The sequence below is a fragment of the Tachysurus fulvidraco genome, chromosome 14, assembly GCF_022655615.1.
Source record: "Tachysurus fulvidraco isolate hzauxx_2018 chromosome 14, HZAU_PFXX_2.0, whole genome shotgun sequence".
Classification (NCBI taxonomy): Eukaryota; Metazoa; Chordata; class Actinopteri; order Siluriformes; family Bagridae; genus Tachysurus; species Tachysurus fulvidraco.
In genome coordinates this window covers 12099216-12117365 of record NC_062531.1, presented here as the reverse complement: position 1 = coordinate 12117365, position 18150 = coordinate 12099216, and the positions used below count along the sequence as shown (strand labels likewise).

The window sequence follows — 18150 nt, the reverse complement described above, 5'->3', positions numbered from 1 at the left end:
GCGCGCGCGTTCGTTGGTATTACCTTCGTAGAACCTTACCTGTTCGTTGGTATTCATGCACTGGAGTTTCATCTGTTTCAGGTAGGTGGCAGTAAGGGGCATGTTGTAGTCGATGAGGTCTGGGACCAGTGAGGTGGGTCGGTCATTTTCTGTTGGGGTGAAATCAGCTTTAGTTTCTTCAGCATTAACTGCATTATAGAAATAAAAATAAAAACTCACTTGCACATGTTCCCATGTTGGGTAGCTGAGTGGCAAAGTGGCAGGAGACATCATAAAGGAGTCACAAGTATATTAACATTATATAATAAAACTATATATTATATAGAAGAAAAGAAGAAGCTACAAATAACATTATATACACATTACTTGGCCTATTCCTAAACACTGTATACAATGCATCCTTTAACAAATATCCACAGGTGGACTAGTTGAGCAGACCTTGAGTTGCTTTCTAAGCAGTCCCCAGTCTGTCCACTGGAGGGAGATGTTGAGAACCAGCAGTAGAGAAATACTGAAAATATCTTGGGTCTTTGTTCAAACACAAAAACCACTGAGTTGTCTTTGTTTCACAAAGGCCTGTTGACTCTAGACGGTCTGTTTACACTGTCAAACAGACATAACACAAACCTTTCTTTTTCTAACGTCTGTGAAATGCAGGAAGAATGTGACGGAACAGATGCTACTTCATTTAAACATCCTCATCTAATATTTGCTGAAAAGGAGAAAACTCAGAAAATCCATTTCAACTGCAGAATTAGTTCATTTACAAATGAAACCTGAAAGTTTACTAATTTACTAATGACTAACAGCAGACAGCCATGTCTCTGTGGGAAAGGGACTAAATATACTATATATATACAGCATGGTAATATAACAATATATCATAGCTGTAATCTGTATGCATCATGTAATCATTTGGACAGGTCATGCCTTCACAACATAGTCCTGTATATTTAAAAGAAGTTTAGTTTAGTTTATTCTTGAATTATAAATACATTTACTCAGTAAAATTTAATCATTACAAAATGCACCAGGTTTTACTATTTAATTGTAATTCTTGTTTGCAATGCCATGTATGGGATAGATCTGTTACCATTATTTAATCCCTTATTCATGAACCACAGTAATAGTGATAAGAGTAATGAACCTCTGACATGTCTTTTAGTTTAATGGGTTAATCATAGCATAATAAAGCTTATTACAAAAACACAGTTGCCCAGGAATTATACCAGGGTGGGAGATTAAACCTTCTTTTGAAGATTAAATCTTCTTATTTTAATAATCAAAATCAGACTTTTTTTTTTTGCTCAGCAGTGAAAATGAAGAATCTAACCTTTAAACTCTGCTGTGCTGGGGTTGATGTGCATCCTCTTCTGGCATTCCCCACAGCTCATCAGGAAGCGGGTCACAGCCTCGCGGGGAAGGAAAGCGTATGTCTCTGCAATCTGGCAACCACAGAAGGAGAGAGAAATGGGGGTTAAGGAGACGGGATGAGAGGATGGAGGGGATTAGAGGCATCTTTGTGGGGATTGCTGTCAATATAATCTGAAGGGCAACGACAGCTGTAATATTTAATTTTAATATTTGATTTGATTTTATTTATTTTATTGTCCTAACATTTGTATCCCTTGTCACCATAGAACCGATTATCCTATGCTATTCTATGCCTGACCTTTTTAACACATCCCGTTTCTGTCCCTTTCCTGCTGCAGCTGTTTTGCGTGCGACCTTCATGCACATACACAGAGCTAGAGAGGGGAGAGAAAGAGAGTAGGAGCAAGAGGCTCATCAGGGACGCCTGGTTCCCCTGATCCTGCCTCAGGCTGTGCAGAGGGAAAGGCCACCCAGGGAACAAACACATGCACTTCTCAGAATGCCACAGCCCAAGACAGCCCTCCCTTCCCAGTGTCACTGTGTTGGAGTCACAGGGACAGCCATGCTATAAGACCTGACAGCAGTTCTCTCCAGGGTAGTGGATGTGGAAAAGAGATGAGCCCCAAGTACCCAATCTCTCTCTCTCTCTCTCTCTCTCTCTCTCTCTCTCTCTCTCTCTCTCTCTCTCTCTCTCTCTCTATCTCTATCTCTTTCAGTACATTCCTCAGCTTGATTTTGAGACACATGATAAAAAAAATCTTTCTCATATCATTGTAAAGCATATATGATATGATATGATGATATGATATGATCCCTCACAAACAGAACAAGCATATCATATATTCTGTGCAAATCTATTACTTAGACAGCCTTACATCCTAGATCCTGTACACTGATAGCTGATTAGTTTATAAAGCCTATCTAAAAAGACAAATTTCCACAGCTACCTAATAATATCACCACAAGAGGGCATAGTTCACAGACAAGAGAGTGGGTCAAAGGGACAAGGATTAAAGAAGTGTTGATTCCTGTCTGTCTACACTGACATATTTCCTTACATATGTCACGTCCTATCAGGCTTCAGGTGAAAATCTTCATCTTTAAATTAAACCGAATCATATCTAATTTCGCCCATTTAAATAATTTTAAATTCAGACATGCACACTGTCTCCAAAGCATTTAAAATCTCAAACATAATTACATTAAAGCAAGTCTTTCCAAAACGGATTTTTTTTTTACCATCTCTGGCCAGAGGTGGAGTTGTGGTAAACAACCTATCAGCATCAGTCACGGCTGATTATAGCCAATCAAAGCCTGTCCGACCACAGCAAATCACACCAATCACAGAGCATCTCACCCAGTCACACCTCATTTTAAAAGTCACAGCCAATCAACAGACGTTAGGGGCAATAAGATAGTGGATATTGTTGGAGATGGACAGTTGAGCGGGTCTCTGTGGGACTTGGAGTGCCAAATGTCAAAAACAGGCTTATCAGGTGGCTAATAGTTTTAATTAGGTGATTAGCAAAGTGCTTGATGGTGACAGAAACCTGACACCTGCTTTCACACTCTGTGAGATTATAGCTCAGAGATTATATATATATATATATATATTTTTTTTGGCATTTCTCCATTTAACTGGATGAAAAACTAATCCTCAATTCATAGTGTCATTTTCCCAACTGTACTCCATATGTTGTGTTTATTTGCTCTTTGTGCTGCTACACTTATAATCTGCTACATATGGTTTTCAGTTTGGTCAGTTTTCCACAGTTATGGAAATCAGTTCCCCTCATTATGTTTCTGTTCTGTATAGTTTTTACAGACTATTACTCGGGTTACATGTTTACTGTATTGTGCTGCATTTGTCACACATTTTTGCACTGTTCCACACTACTGTTATGTATATATATTCTTTGTACAGCTACTTTAGTCTGTCTGCAACTAGATACAGAGGAATATTTCAGCAGAGTTGAGGTGCATACACCTTAATTACAAAGATGAATGCACATAAAATTTAAGTGCAAAAACAATAGGCTCAATTGCTCTACAGAGATGTGGTCAGATGAGTCATCATTCACCTTCTTTTCAAGAGGGTGAGCCCATGTGTGTTGTGCACCAAGAGAACAATAAACAACAAAAAAGAGTCCTGAGTGCTTGACCCTTCATTAAGGGGTTCTGATATGCTGGGGTTTTCTGGTTCCCTTAGAGGGAAGTGGCACAGCAAATCAATACAAGGTTTCTGACTGACCATTTATTCTATGATGCAACCCGTCTATCATGATGTAGATGGTCTCTTCCAGGATGACCCCACCTCCACTCACATAGCATAAGTTCTCAATGAACAGTTTGATGTGTAAAAAAATCTATAATAAAAGATGTTATATAATTAAATAAAAAACTGGTCAGCACACACTATCATCATTATCAAAGCATCAATTAAGGGAATATCTTTTGGATGAATGGTGTTAATACCTCTAGTACAAATCCAGAGAAATCCCTGACACTTTGAGGCAGTTCCTATGGCTCGTGTTGGCTTAACACCTTACATACTCGGCATATTGAATTTGCCTTCCATTTGTCACAAGTCTGTAAATACATTTACATTTTTACATTTAAACTATGATCTCTCCACTATTGTCCTCTTAGTGCATCTCGTGTGTGTGTGTGTGTGTGTGTGTGTGTGTGTGTGTGTGTGTGTGTGTGTGTGTGTGGGGGGGGGGGTGTTGGGGACAGGTGGCACTAGGTGTAAAGGGATACTGAAAAGATAATATTATTAGACTCACTGAAATCTAAGCCAGATTTAAACTAATTATAGCACACATGCATAGCCATATTATTGAAGATTAAAATGATAATGATGTGAGAACTGGTTAAAGGACATATTTAACACAATTGCACAGCTCTATCTAATCATCAAATTTAGACAGCATTGTGTTTTTTTTTTCTCGTTTGTAAGTCATACTGAAGCTAAAACTCTAAAAAAGCTAAAGTCTCTAAATCACCAAACACAAACCAAAATGTGCCTTCAGGTTCAGCTATAAATACCATACATGAAAAGCTTCAAAGCTTCAAGACATTGTGCTGTCACTTTCTTGAAATTACTAACATTCTTCTTTTCTATTAGATTTGAATAAAATATTTCATAATATTTCATAACTTTTTACTTTTTTTATATTTTTAACCTATATGGCAAAATAAATGACATCAGAGCATTATTTACAGCAGAGTTATTATTTCAACCACTGGCTTTGTGTTTCCTGTGTATTTCAGTGTGAGTAAGTGTTATAAACTGTGGAGCTGTGCTTTACCGCTTTGTAGGTCTTTTTCTGGCCAGCATGTTTGGGTGCCCTTCCTGGATCTGCGCCCATCTCCACATGCATGGCATAGATGATGTCAAAAAAATCCTCCACGACTGCGACGCGCTTCAGAGAACTGTCCTGTGACTGTCCGCCATCAGAGCACTGCTGGTCAAAGATGAAGACAGATAATAAATGAGAACATTAACATCTTTATGAACGATGAATATTTATGCTGCTAAACCTGACATCTGATTGACAAAATTGTTTAGCAGATACAACCAAAACCATTTAAAGTTTGAGATACTTTTTTATTTAACTGTTTTCATGTTTATATATCACTACTTTGGAAATCCTCCCTGGGAGCAGCAGATTTTGATAAATAGAACAATATAAGGTGATAGCTTGTGTCAGAACCTTTAGTGTACAGATATTAATCTTTATGCAGAAATGCTAGAATGACTTTGGATTTCTTTATGGTCTCAATCACAATCACAACAGACCCTAAATCAGACATTAACCTGAGATAAAAACTAGATGCTGCATCACTGAATCCCTGTCAAACCAAACACAAAGGCCTGAAGAAGAGGGGATGCTGAACTATGCAATCCACTCAGAGAGAGCCAAAGCGTGAGAGGCAGAGGAGTGTGTTTATGAATGCTTTTCCGATTGCATTTTAAAAATAACATGGTTGTGTGTCACACTCACCCACTGCTCCACCTCCTGCCACATCCCCCCTTTAAATACCTGCTTTCTCTCCTCCTGACCCCGTTGCTATGGCAACAGTCGGCACTCTTTCAGGCAGGTGTGTGGGGCAGCGGGTCATGTGATGTCTGTTGAAACTCTGATTGCTACAACAAGCGCCTGGCACCTCCGTCCCACACGGGCCCCGTTGTCACCTGCTCGCTCCTCTGCGTTTTCTTTGTTTTCATCCTTTGTTTCCCCGACACGTTTTTCTAATTCACTGCTATGTGTTTACTTTAAGGCATCAAATAACTGACATTTTGACCCACATCTGCTTGTTCTGTGCTTTTACGTAATTTTTGTGCTGTCCTTTCAACAGTGATATACAAGAAATAGATTATTTCAACATTTGATGCGAGAATGTTAGATGCTTACTTGGAGGAAAGATACCTGTTACACTACTTTTTTCGAGAGACTTGCGGCAGGTGCATTTGATTATCTGGTATAAAAGAACAAATATTTTTCTTTCTTTCTATCTTTCTTTCTTTCTTTTTTCTTTCTTTTCTTTTCTAGCTCTCTTCCTTCTGCATCCCCTCTACCACATATTTTCTTCCCTTCTTTGCTTGTTCATCTCTATCCATCTCCATCTGTATCTGTCCCAGTAACTCTTCCCTCTTTCTCGCTCTTGCTCCTCTCTCCCAAGTGCCAGGTAATGGACGTTCCTATGGCAACTAAAACCAGTGCGCAGAGTGGGTTCACTTTAATCCGGCCTTCTCTAGTCGTTCTCCTGTGCATGTTCTTTTACTCTGAATAATAATTATCGCCTTTATTATGTTCTTATCAGTGAAAATATGTGTGACTGCACATGGCTTTAATGCAGTTCAGCACAGCAGGAAAAAAAATATGATGTACATATGTCGTTGGTTTATGGGGTCCCGTCCTGGTTTAGTGCTCATTTGCTTTCTTTCACTCTCTTGTGCTCATCCTGTCCCTCCCTCCCTCCCTCCCTCCCTCATTCATCCACCCTCCTTCTCTCCCTCTCCCTCTCAGCTACAAGAAACTGTTTCAGAAATAACCCCTCTAGGACATGATGTGATGCAGACTTCTGTTCCTTTGAGAAGAAAACCATAGCTTTAGCTACAGGCAAGGAGTGTGTGTGTGTGTGTGTGTGTGTGTGTGTGTGTGTGTGTGTGTGTGTGTGTGTGTGTGTGTGTGTGTGTGTGTGTGTGTGTGTGTGTGTATTTCAGCCCTAAGCTTTGACTCCCTCTGTCCTACAAACATCCCCATCTCAACTTAATTCCTTCATTCTGGCTGCCTAAACACACACACACACACACACACACACACACACACACACACACACACACACACACACACACACACACACACACACACACACACCTGTTTCCTCAATTTTCAATCTAAGAGCACATCACTATGATAGTGAAAGTCTATCAGAGTGTGAAAGATGAAACTAGGCCAGGGAGGTTGACAACTTAAGTTCAGGTGTGACACAACCAATACTAAATCTTGAACTACAGACCTTGAACTAAGACACACTACACAAACATGCACAGTCTAAACCAATGCTAAATAATGTGTGGATTTCGGTACAAGAATTTCTAAAAGTTTAATAAAGCATAGTATCTGATTGCATGCTAGTGGCTCATGCTTTGGTGCAGTATTTCAAACCGTAGTATATATTTTAGATAAATGGGATAAACTGTAGAGATAAATAGTAACTAATTTTAAAGTTTAAAGTTTTTTATCTATGTTTTTTTTATCTATGTTTTTTATACTGTACTATACTGTTTATACTGTTTACCTGCTTTGAGACAATGTCCATTTTTAATGCAAAAAACAATTAAATTAATTTAATTGAAAATGTTGAAAGTGTAAACAAATGAATCCACAATTCAAACGTGTTTTCATCCTCCTACATAAATATTACCTCCCTCTTAAAAAAAAAATCAGCATTATTTTTCAGTGCTTTGAATACATATGAGTGCTGTCATTTTCACTAGCATGGAAAAAAAACCCATGGCTGCAGCATGTGTCCCAGGGTATCCTGCAGTTTATAATAATCTCGCTATGAGCACAAGCAGAGATATGGTCTAGCTGAACAGGCACTATCACCAGAAATGATCTACACACTGTGAGTAGACCCAAAGGTTATTATTTCTATGTTATATTGTTGCATGTGTGTATGAATGTTTGAATCGGTAAAGTGCAGTATAGAGGCACATGTTACATGTGTGAATGTGTGAATGTGTAAGTGTGTATCTGTGTCTCACAGGCAAAGCAGCTGTTTTAGTGGGCCAGTGAGTGTGGTTTCATCATTATCACGTCATTTTAAAGAAGCCCCATGAAATGTCAGCAGCAAAAATCAGCATTTTCATGCTAAAGCTTTCTTTCTTCTTCCTCTCTCTCTCTCTCTCTCTCTCTCTCTCTCTCTCTCTCTCTCTCTCTCTCTCTCTCTCTCTCTCTCTCTCACTCTCTCACACACACACACACTTTTGACTCCACTCATTCTTCTTCCCACCACTCTACTTTAAAACCCTGCTTTCTCCAGATGTGCCATATTATTCATCCCTTCTATCCCCTATTCTGCTCTCTATACATCATATTCTTTTTTCTACATTTCTCTCTCTCTCTCTCTCATTCTCCCTGTCCTGCTCCAAACAGCTCTGTTGCTAGGATACTGGTGGAGCTGATTGGGCAAGCGGCCGCCTCCGACCCCCCACCCCCCTCTGGCAGTCTCACACATGTACACACACACAGTGCACTGACTTACTGAACAGTCCTACACACAGAGGTAATAGGGACAGGGGCCACAGTGAGGATGCAGCTGGGTCACACAATCACACACAAGCACACACACGCACACTCACACACACACCCACGCACACAGACACATGCACACACACACAAACACACAATTGCACACGCACAAACACACTCACACACACGCACACAATCACACACAAACACACACTCACACACACACACACACACGTTTACCTTACTATCCTTGTGAAGACCTTCGACTGTCATATTTAATGTTATACAACACCTAAATCTAACCCTAAACTTAACTTCTGTAACCAAAGTGAACCAATTAGGTCTCTTCATTTTTAAAATATGTACTGCTGTATACATTTTTTTTAAAGCACTTTTCCTTGAGCAGACTAGCCAAATGTCTGTCAAACATTCCTATCCTTGTGGGGACATTTGGTACCTCCTAAAATATAATGCACCCAATCTCACCCCATCACTGGAAACTGCCTGGATAATATTTAAGGCAAAAAGTGCAAAACATTTCATGCTGAGAGAACACGAAAGCCACAGAATATCCCAAAAGAGAACATTACTCAGCTCCAGTAACTGTCCTGACAGTAACAGAATCCTTATGCAAAAATGTTCGGAAAACATAACACATCATATGAAATCATATAACCATCCAGGCATTAATAAAAAAGATTACAAACAAAGACAAATTTAATGGTTAATAAAAGGGCAATAAGCTAATAATTATCATTATAAGCATTCTTTGTTTAAAAGTTGTCATTCTGTCAATTTTTCTTTAATAAAAACCTCCATTAAGGATATGCGTAAATGAAGCTCTAAATCTGTCGAATTTGTTCTTTTAGAGATGTAGCTGCTTTTCTGATGGGCAGAATTCATGGCTATGTCTTTCGTACATGGCTGTGTTGCTTTAATAAGACAATCTCTCTCTCTTTATGGTTAGATTTTAATGGTTATGGTTTGACTCCACAGTCCATAGTTGGGTATTTGAAACATCTATTGATTGGCCAAACAAATACTCATAGACTTCCATTATATCTTTATCCATGCATTCTTTTGTGTAGACAATGTACCAATCTGAAAAATGCTGAAGTGAGCTGCCCTAGAATAATCATAACCAAATATTTATACCTAGAAGTGCACTTGACTACTTTGTTCAATAAGTTTTTGTTAAATTCTTCAAAGCTGTAACATTTGCACACAGTGGTTGCCATTTATTCATTTCACCTATTAACAAAATAGAAATTCTGCATTAATTACTGCAACAAACTAAGATTTGCCAGGGATGAAAACATCATATGACCCATATATTAATACCAGCTGCAGTCACAATGTAGTTTGCGGTCTTTTTTATTAACTTCAAAAAGTAATACCCAAAACATGAATCATTATATGCCAAGACATCAGTAATTCAATTTGTTTTCTTGTGTGAGTCATAACATTCAACATCCAACCGCAGGCGCTTGGTTGAAGCAGCTGGGAATGAATCAGAGAGGGAGATGACAGGTATGTAATGTATGTTTGAAGAAGGTGCTGGGTTACGACGTGTGAAGCAGATGTGTTGGCGAGTGGGACTGAATTCAACGCTGCATTCTGATTAGCTCACGGCAAATATAGCAACAGGTCACCTCTTAAAGTCCAATCTTCCCTATTCAGCCCATCAGCAAGGAAATGGAACAAAATTGAAAAGCCCTCCTGTCCACAGTAGGGAGTGGAGAAAGTGAGAGGCAGGGAAAGATGAATGTAAACTGTTTTTTTTCTTCTTTTCCTCTCCTCCGCTATCCTCGGGTCTTCCTCCTCCTCCCTTTCCTTGTTAGTTCATAAAGCCCCTTCATTAAATCCACATTACGCCTCTGTCTCTCTCACTCACTGTCTCTATTGTCCCTCCCATTTCCACATCTCTCTATAGCTCTCTTTTATTATTACTCTCCTCTCCTTTCTCTCCTTCTTTCTCTATGCTTGAGTAAAATGTTTAGATACTGTTGATATCACAAACTCGCAGGGCCCTTGACTCCACCCATAAGTGACATATTTCCCATGCCCCATATTACTGTCTACGTTTCATCTAGTGAAGATTATCATTAACACAGCAAAACTCGTGCTCACTTTCCGCCCCAACTATTGCTTTGTTCCCTACTGTCATTATTATCTTACTGTAACACTCATCTTAAGGGGCAATTAAGCTTTTAATCACAATGGACATGCTCTTGGATGTAGATTTGCATTCCTCACTTATGAATACCTAAAACACATATTAACTTCATTGTAGTTAACCACAAAAATAAGCTCTAATTTTAAAGGGTTTAGGGTACCGTATTGTAATATTTACTATGTATATTGTCTTGTAATTTTTAAGAGATAATATAATAGAAAGCGTTCTGAAGTTATAACAGATTAACCAGAAGTGGAATAACAGCACAAACAGAGTGATAATGTAAAAAATTTAATCATATCAGATGTTTTACCTCTTAAATGTCGTATATGGAATGTTTTGTTGGGGAAAAAAAAGAAAAAGAAAAAAGAGAGTAACCTGGCTGCACAAGTGTGCACACCCTTATGTAATGAAGCATGTGCCTGTGCTTTGAATGAACTAAACTCACATTCAGAACTCATGTTCAAAAGAAATTTTCATACAGCTGCCATCAGTAAAGTGCTCCTGATTATAATCCCAAATAATCCCCAAGTTTGCAAAACATTAAATGTCCATTGGAACAGAGAACACTGTGAAGGCCATCTTAAACAAGTACATAATATGGTGCACCATAGTGACAGTACCAAGAACATCCAAAACTGATGAAAGAACAAGATGAAAACCAATCAGTGTGGCAGCCAAAAGAACTACAGTAACATTGCATGAGCCTCAGGAATACCAATGGCAAGTACTGATCAAACAAGTCAAGAACAGGCTTGAACAGGGATCTCGCGATATGAGCATTTATGCAAAAGTTGAATGAAATGACTGAGTGCTGTCTTATGAGCAAAGGTGCTTTAACAAAGGATTAGTTAAGGGGTGTGAATATATATACAACTAGGTTATAGTTGTTTTAGTTGTAAATATAGTTGTCAGAAGTTATACCATACTAAAGGTTGAGAAAAGTTCAGATTTATCTTGGTTTTATTTGGTACATCACAAAAGCCTGCTGTTAATTATGAAGTAATTCATTCATCTTCAGTAACTGCTTTATGCTGGTCAGGTGGATCGAGAGTCAAGTCAGGTGCAAAGCAGGAATAAACTCTAGATGGGATGCCAGTCACACACACATTTATGAACTCATTCACACCTACGGGAAATGTAGAGCACAAATCCACTTACCGGACTGTTTGTGGAAGGCGGGAGTTAAAAACCAGAAGAGCAGGTAAAACTCCACACAACAGCACTGAACCCTGGAGCTGTGAGGTGGTGAAACTCAGTACCACCATACTACTCTATGTATATGATTTGATTACTTGTATTTTAATTAATAAAATAACATTAAAAATGATTTTAGTCTTCTTCATACACATCTTAAAGCATTTCATCTAATTGGTGCTAACATTTATCTGCCACCCATTCCTACCAGAGTGCTTGCTAAACAAATGAATATATTAAATTACACTCCATATTTTTTCTTTGGAATTGTGTAGCCCAAACTTTCATTACAGCACATTCTTAAAGTTAGTACTGATTTACACACATTTTACACCAGCACTATTTTAGCAGTTAGAAGTAATAAACAAATGAAAACCAATCAGAAACAAATATTGCCTATGGCCAGGTTATAAAGTGCATACCAATGTATAAATGAAAGTAAGATTCTCTTAGCTGTAACTTTAACCATAACCAAAATATCCCTTACATTCACGAACATACGAACATGTATTTTGATTAATCATAATTAATAACATTGATTAATCTTTTTTCCCCCAATTTTTGCAAGATTTTTTTTGCCAATCTCTCTCTGTCTTTGTAATGTTAACAGCACATGCTGGGATGTTAGCATTGTGGCCTTGGTGTCATGGAATAATAGCAGGGGGAACGGACAATCAGAGAGACAGACAGGCCCACAACGCTAATGAGAGACTGCAGAGGCTAATTATACACAGAGGACGATGAGGGAGAGATGGAGAGATGGGAGAGAGAGATCCATGGGGGTAGGAAGGGTAGCAAGGGAGTGAGACACTCTTTTGTCCCACTGCAGCATGCTCCCAGAATAGAGAGGACATGGAGAAGGTTTTTTTTAATTTCCTCTTTGTCTTTGTCTTGCACATAAACACACACAGACTGATCTGCTCAGGATGACCAACCACAAGCTAGCAATTCGAAGTGGGACTGTATGTTTGATAATCGGTATAGGTGCACCTTGGTGTGTGTGCGTGTTTGGTGTGCATGTATATGTGTGTGTGGAGTTGTGTATGTGGAGCAGAGCGCCTTCTCTCTCTGGCAGGGGGGAGGCCCTGGAGCCAGTTAAAAATGGTGTTAATTTCTCCTCCTATGGGAGACAAGAACTGTCTCTCCATGGCAACAGAGATAGGGTGCTGAAGGGAGGAAAACCAGATCAGCGACCCTCTCACAGTACCTCTCTCTCTCTCTCTCTCTCTCTCTCTCTCTCACACACACACACACACACACACACACACACACACACACACACACACACACACACACACACACACAGGACTTAAAGACAGAAATGTATCCAGCATTGCACAGAAAACACAGAAAATGAGTCTTAAGGTATTGTCATTAACAAATATTCAAAAATGCACATACTTGTGAGTCAGTTCATGGAAAAGCAAAATGCAATATGGCATCTTCATGAAAAAAAAAAAATGAATACACACACACAGACACACACACAAAATAAATTGGCCGTATTCAAGGACAGACATGCACCTTGGATGGCACATTCTCTTATTCTTCCACCCACATCAACACAGCTTCCTTTTCCATTCTGGAAGTATACACACTGAATGAACACTCGCTCTGCCCTGCTGCTTCAGATGGTACAAATCGAGGGGAGGGTAGGAGAGGAGAGGAGAGGAGAGGAGAGGAGAGGAGAGGAGAGGAGAGGAGAGGAGAGGAGAAGATAAGAAAGAAGAGGAGAGCTTATCCAAGAGATCACCTACTTTAAAACTCCAACCATCCTCTCTAGCAGAATGCTCCTCACTTACAAAAGATGAGAGTGAAGTGGGTCAATCAAGCTGTTTGTGTGTGTGTGTGTGTGTGTGTGCGTGTGTGTGTGTGTGTGTGTGTGTGTGTGTGTGTGTGTGTGTGTGTGTGTGTGTGTGTTGTTCCACCACAAGTATTGAAATATGTGATGCTCTCACAAAGAATAAAGAAATAAAACAAAAAAACTCCATAAAAGCTAAAAGAGCCTAAATGTTTTCATTAAGTTACTACAAAAGCTTAAGGTTAAACTTATTTAGAGACATAGCATTACTTAACTGGATTAATGCATAAATGTCAATTGATGGTCCTCACTTGGATAGTAATATATGCCTACATTTTTGGTAAATTCCAATGCTTAAAATACAAATCTATATGATGATGCATCTTCCATGTTCTCTTAACTCAAAACAGATAATTACATAAGCTTTGGAATATCTGTCCACAAACTCTGTCAACTTGAACTAAGATATGCGCTGCTGCAACAGGTGCTTACACTACTCTTGTTAAACAAGTTGCTGTATGTCCTTTCTAAGAATCCAGCATTACACTAGGATCCAGGACACTAACATTGCATTGACCTTCCAAAACAAACAGTTTGCTGAATCAATATTTGGGAGCTGCTAATGAGATAATTGCTGCATTATTTACTGTATAATGAAAAAACACATTTACATGATGAAGGTAGACAGACATACAAGATTTGTACAAATACAGAACATTACAGTAAAAAATTTACTTGACATTCACTGTTTTGCTTGTAAAAATAGCAAGACATAATATGTGGCGGTTGTCAATGGGGTCTAAACTTTAGACAGACCTACACTGAAAAAGCAACATGTCCAAACTGCTAGCTTTAATGCAAATGATTGATGATCATAGCTTTTTAACATTTACACACATGCTTCCACATTGTAAATATACAAACCAAATAAGATTATACACTTATAATGAACTTCCTTTTTAACAGCAGTGCTAATAATAGTGAGAGAGCCAGTTGCTGTCCAATTAGACTGAGTGTTTATACAATTAATACCTATAAATGTCTACTCTTTGTCTGAATCCTTGGTTTTTAGGACGATCCAACACAAAGACCTAAGAGCTGTCTATGAAAGAACATCGGTCAGAGGCATTACACAAGCAGTGGGCATAAACTGTGCAACAATTTGGAATGCCCTGAAAAAGAAAGATGCACTAACAATCAGACATAGAACAGGTGAGCCATGGAAAAAGATGACAGAAAGCAGTTGATGACAGAAACATTATGAAAGCTGTGATGAAAACCCAAAATCAACAGAAGAAAAGATATCACAATCAGCTGTTCTTAGAAGACTACTGACAGCAGAAATATAGAGGCCATACTACTACTCACCAGCAGTAAGGATCAGATGCAATCAGAAGGTAAACTGAGGGTGTCACGTTCTAACACATCTTGATGTAAATATAAGGAAAGGAAAGCTGCAATTCTAATCTAGATTCTGATCTTAAACCCAAATATCTTCAGTCAGTAGCAAAAACAAAAGAAGTGGCCTTGCTGTTCCAATACATGTGAAGGAGTTTGCACGTATGTATGTTCTGTATGTATGTATGTGTACAGTATGTATGTAAAGTATGTATGTATGTACAGTATGTTTGTATGTAAAAGATAAAAAAGAAAAAATTGTGAGAGATGCAAGTAATGTTCTCTAGCTGTCTGCACGCTATGCGCTGCAGGCAGACATTGCTCTCTGGCTGCACAATGCTATTCCTACTAACCATCTGTTCAAACTGCTCTTCAAAGTTGAACCCATCAGTGTATGAGAAACATTAGTTAACTGACACTAATCTGTTTAATATCATCCCCCAATGATCACATCTTAATCTGGTTCATCTCAAGGTGTCTTGCTCTTGTCATCTTCTTTTCTTTGCCGCCATTGCCTCTGGTTTGCTCATTAGGTATACATCTCATATTTGAATGAATACTTTATATATCTGTATTACAGCAGCTTTGTAACGAAGTGTATTGTTAAAAAGTGCTATTTAAATAGGACTAAACTGAATTACCTCATGGACTTTGAGAACAAACTGTCTATGTTTCTCACCTGCATTCGGTAACAGGTATGCGGGAAGGTGTTTAACTTTATGGATGGTATAGATTTTAATCTGCATGTGCTTTGTGACATCGCACCTACATGACAGTTAAATAATATTTTTAGTAAAGAATGTGGGTTGATGAAAATCGTACATTAAAATGTTTCAACATAAAAGCTAACTTGCAATATGTGTGCAGTACTACAGTACTGAAAAAAAAGACTAAAACTATACAAACAAATGAACACTACAAGGCAGTATCAATGAAGCAAAATAATTTTTTTTTATTTTGACAGCAGTACTCGAAAGGTGGACCCTAAACTCAACAACCATTCAAAATATTAATTTTTAAAGTCAGTTTAATCTGAATCTTTTTGTCTATATTATTATTATTATTATTATTATTATTATTATTATTATTATTATTATTATTATTATAAATTTTATTATTATTATTATAAAAACCATAAGAGAAATCCTGAAATATGATCTTTGTCATTTCTCCTTTACTGTGTGTAAATAAACATATTTTATATTGTTGCAGTGAAAAATGAATAAACATCTTCACATGCATCTGTACTGGAATAACTTTACTTGATCCTGTGAGCAGGTGTGTTCTCACTAATGCCAGCCAGACGTGAACACACTGTTCAGTTTGCATTTACACCTGTGAGAGATCTAATCACAAAAAGATCGCTGATCAGATAACATTTCTAAACACAATGCGTGATTACATCTTTTTTTCTGATCAGATCAGATCAGATCAGACTGCAAAACAAAAACAGTAGAAAGGTTAACACTGGCACCTGTATCAATACCTGATAATATTTTGTGCACCTAGATGAGCGCAGTTTAGTAGAAAACTGGAATTCCAGTTAATTGTTAGATTTGAATGGCTAGATTTGAATATTTAGGTTACCTTCATGGCCGTGAGGAACACAAAACTTTGTCATGTAGGGTGCACAGGGCAATGTGACCTGTTCGATGAAACACTGTGGCCTGCAAAATTCAATTCCATATAAAACCTATGGGACTATTGAGAACAGCAGGTGAAACACAACAAACTTTAGCTGAATTGTACAACATCAATTGAAGAGTGCACAAAAATGATCAATATACTTGTTGGGGTTTAGACAGGTAGGAAAATAAATATTGTTTATGAACCCAAGCTTTAAACTGGAGACCCTTTAAACTGTGAGGCAGCACTGCTAACTTGTGCCTTTCCTGTATTTAGTCTGTTGCAAAGGGGCAGCAGAGAGGTGGATGAAAGGTAGCATGAGTAAGTGGATGGGTGATTTAGTGTTAAGAGTGGTGATAGCAGGAAGCGTGAGTGCACTCTTCTCATCTGTAACTCCCTCATGTTGAACAATGCTATGGACAATTTGCATATTAGAATGGAAGCATTGCAAAGGTATGTGTGGCTTTTCTTTGAATGTATGCTGCAGTCTACCATTAAATATGAATAACAGTGGCAGTTGTGCATTACCATCATAGTATACACATGTATTAAAAGAGAGGGATTGGGGGTGTGCATACGTGTTTGCATGAGTGCATATATGTGTGACCACAGCCCGTCTCTCTCTCTCTATTCTAATAAGGCAATAATGACAGATAAATGAGGTTGCACCCCCTCAATGGAAACAAGAAGCTCCTTCCTAATAGTCCCAATAGCAGAGAGAGAGAGGGGGGGGGGACGACAAAAGAATACAAAAGAGAAGACTAGAAGAGAGGATAAAGATAGTGTTCAAGAACAAGACAAAGAATCTGAGGAAGATAAATATTCTTAGCAAAAAAATGAGTGAATCTATAATCTCATTAATCTAAACTTGTACCTTATATCATGGATATATATGACTTATTATAAATAGATATTTTATCATTCTATGACTAATCTGCAATTCATCCTCTGTGTATGATGCTCAAGGAGGTGCCAGTATATCACATCTGCTGCCACCGACTTCTCATCTAGTCTCTTGTTCTGTCACTCCATTTCTCTTCCTCCGCCCCATTTCTCTTATTCAGTTTCTTTACAAGATCTAAGCCCACATGTGGGAATGTAAATAACTTAAGTGGTTAAATGTACAATGGACACTTTTACTTCTCAAGTTTTTTTATTCCAGTCTTTTTCTACTTTTCCATACCATTTCTTACGAACACTCTGCCAGACCTTTCTTGCCTTATTTCCTCTCCATTTAGTTAAAAACCACAAAGATGGCCTTTTTGCCCCCTCCCACCATTACCCATCCTCCACTCTGGCCTCACCGGAACCCCATGCTGTCAGTTCTGCCCCCTCCCTTTTCAGTGAAACTTGGCACACCCAAGGAGCAGCTGCATGAGAGATCACACTCCACCATTTCGCTGTGTGCCACACAGCACTGAAGCTTCATCTGAAACCATGGCAGCCTGTAGGCCTCGCACCCAGAGCAAAGGGGAGCGGATAAGGCTGGCCTCACATGGGGCAGGTGTCAGGGGAAATAAAAAAACATAAAGGGGGCTGCGGTAAGTGAGTGAGGGCAGATAGGAATTAGTACTACCTATGTGAAGTCAGTTTGGTATTTCATTTTGAAACAGAGATGTTGTGAAGATAAAGATGGAATAGTGTGTGGTGTAAAAGAGAGATCTGAAATGTGACCTGACACTCAGTTTATTCAAAGTGTCATTTTGCCACTAGCTGACAGCAGAAACAGGAAACACACATTCTCACACCTCTTGTCTGGTAACAAATAGAAACTAGGCATGCATTACTTAAATCCAAATACAGATTTAATGAAA

The 18150-nt window shown here is 38.5% G+C and overlaps 1 protein-coding gene and 1 long non-coding RNA gene across 5 annotated transcripts in view; one reads left to right on the top strand and one right to left on the bottom strand.

Moving 5' to 3' along the window:
- Window positions 1–18150, bottom strand: part of nol4la (nucleolar protein 4-like a) — a 41339-nt gene that overhangs the window by 18118 nt on the left and 5071 nt on the right. For 2 of the 3 annotated variants that reach the window (XM_047799857.1, XM_027167092.2), the window contains 3 exons: window positions 4686–4841; window positions 1334–1445; window positions 40–149 (listed from right to left, as the gene is read on the bottom strand). In XM_047799857.1, the coding sequence (XP_047655813.1) occupies window positions 40–149; window positions 1334–1445; window positions 4686–4841 (378 nt within the window). The remainder of the gene's footprint in view (window positions 1–39; window positions 150–1333; window positions 1446–4685; window positions 4842–18150) is intronic. The other variant, XM_027167093.2, reaches the window with a different exon arrangement.
- On the top strand, window positions 13–3649 carry LOC113656088. Of its 2 annotated transcripts, none has more exons than XR_003443858.2 (3): window positions 13–81; window positions 1312–1564; window positions 1713–3649. It is a non-coding gene; the product is annotated as an uncharacterized LOC113656088 (long non-coding RNA). The 2 variants fall into 2 exon arrangements; XR_003443859.2 differs by having other exon boundaries at window positions 28–81; window positions 1315–1564.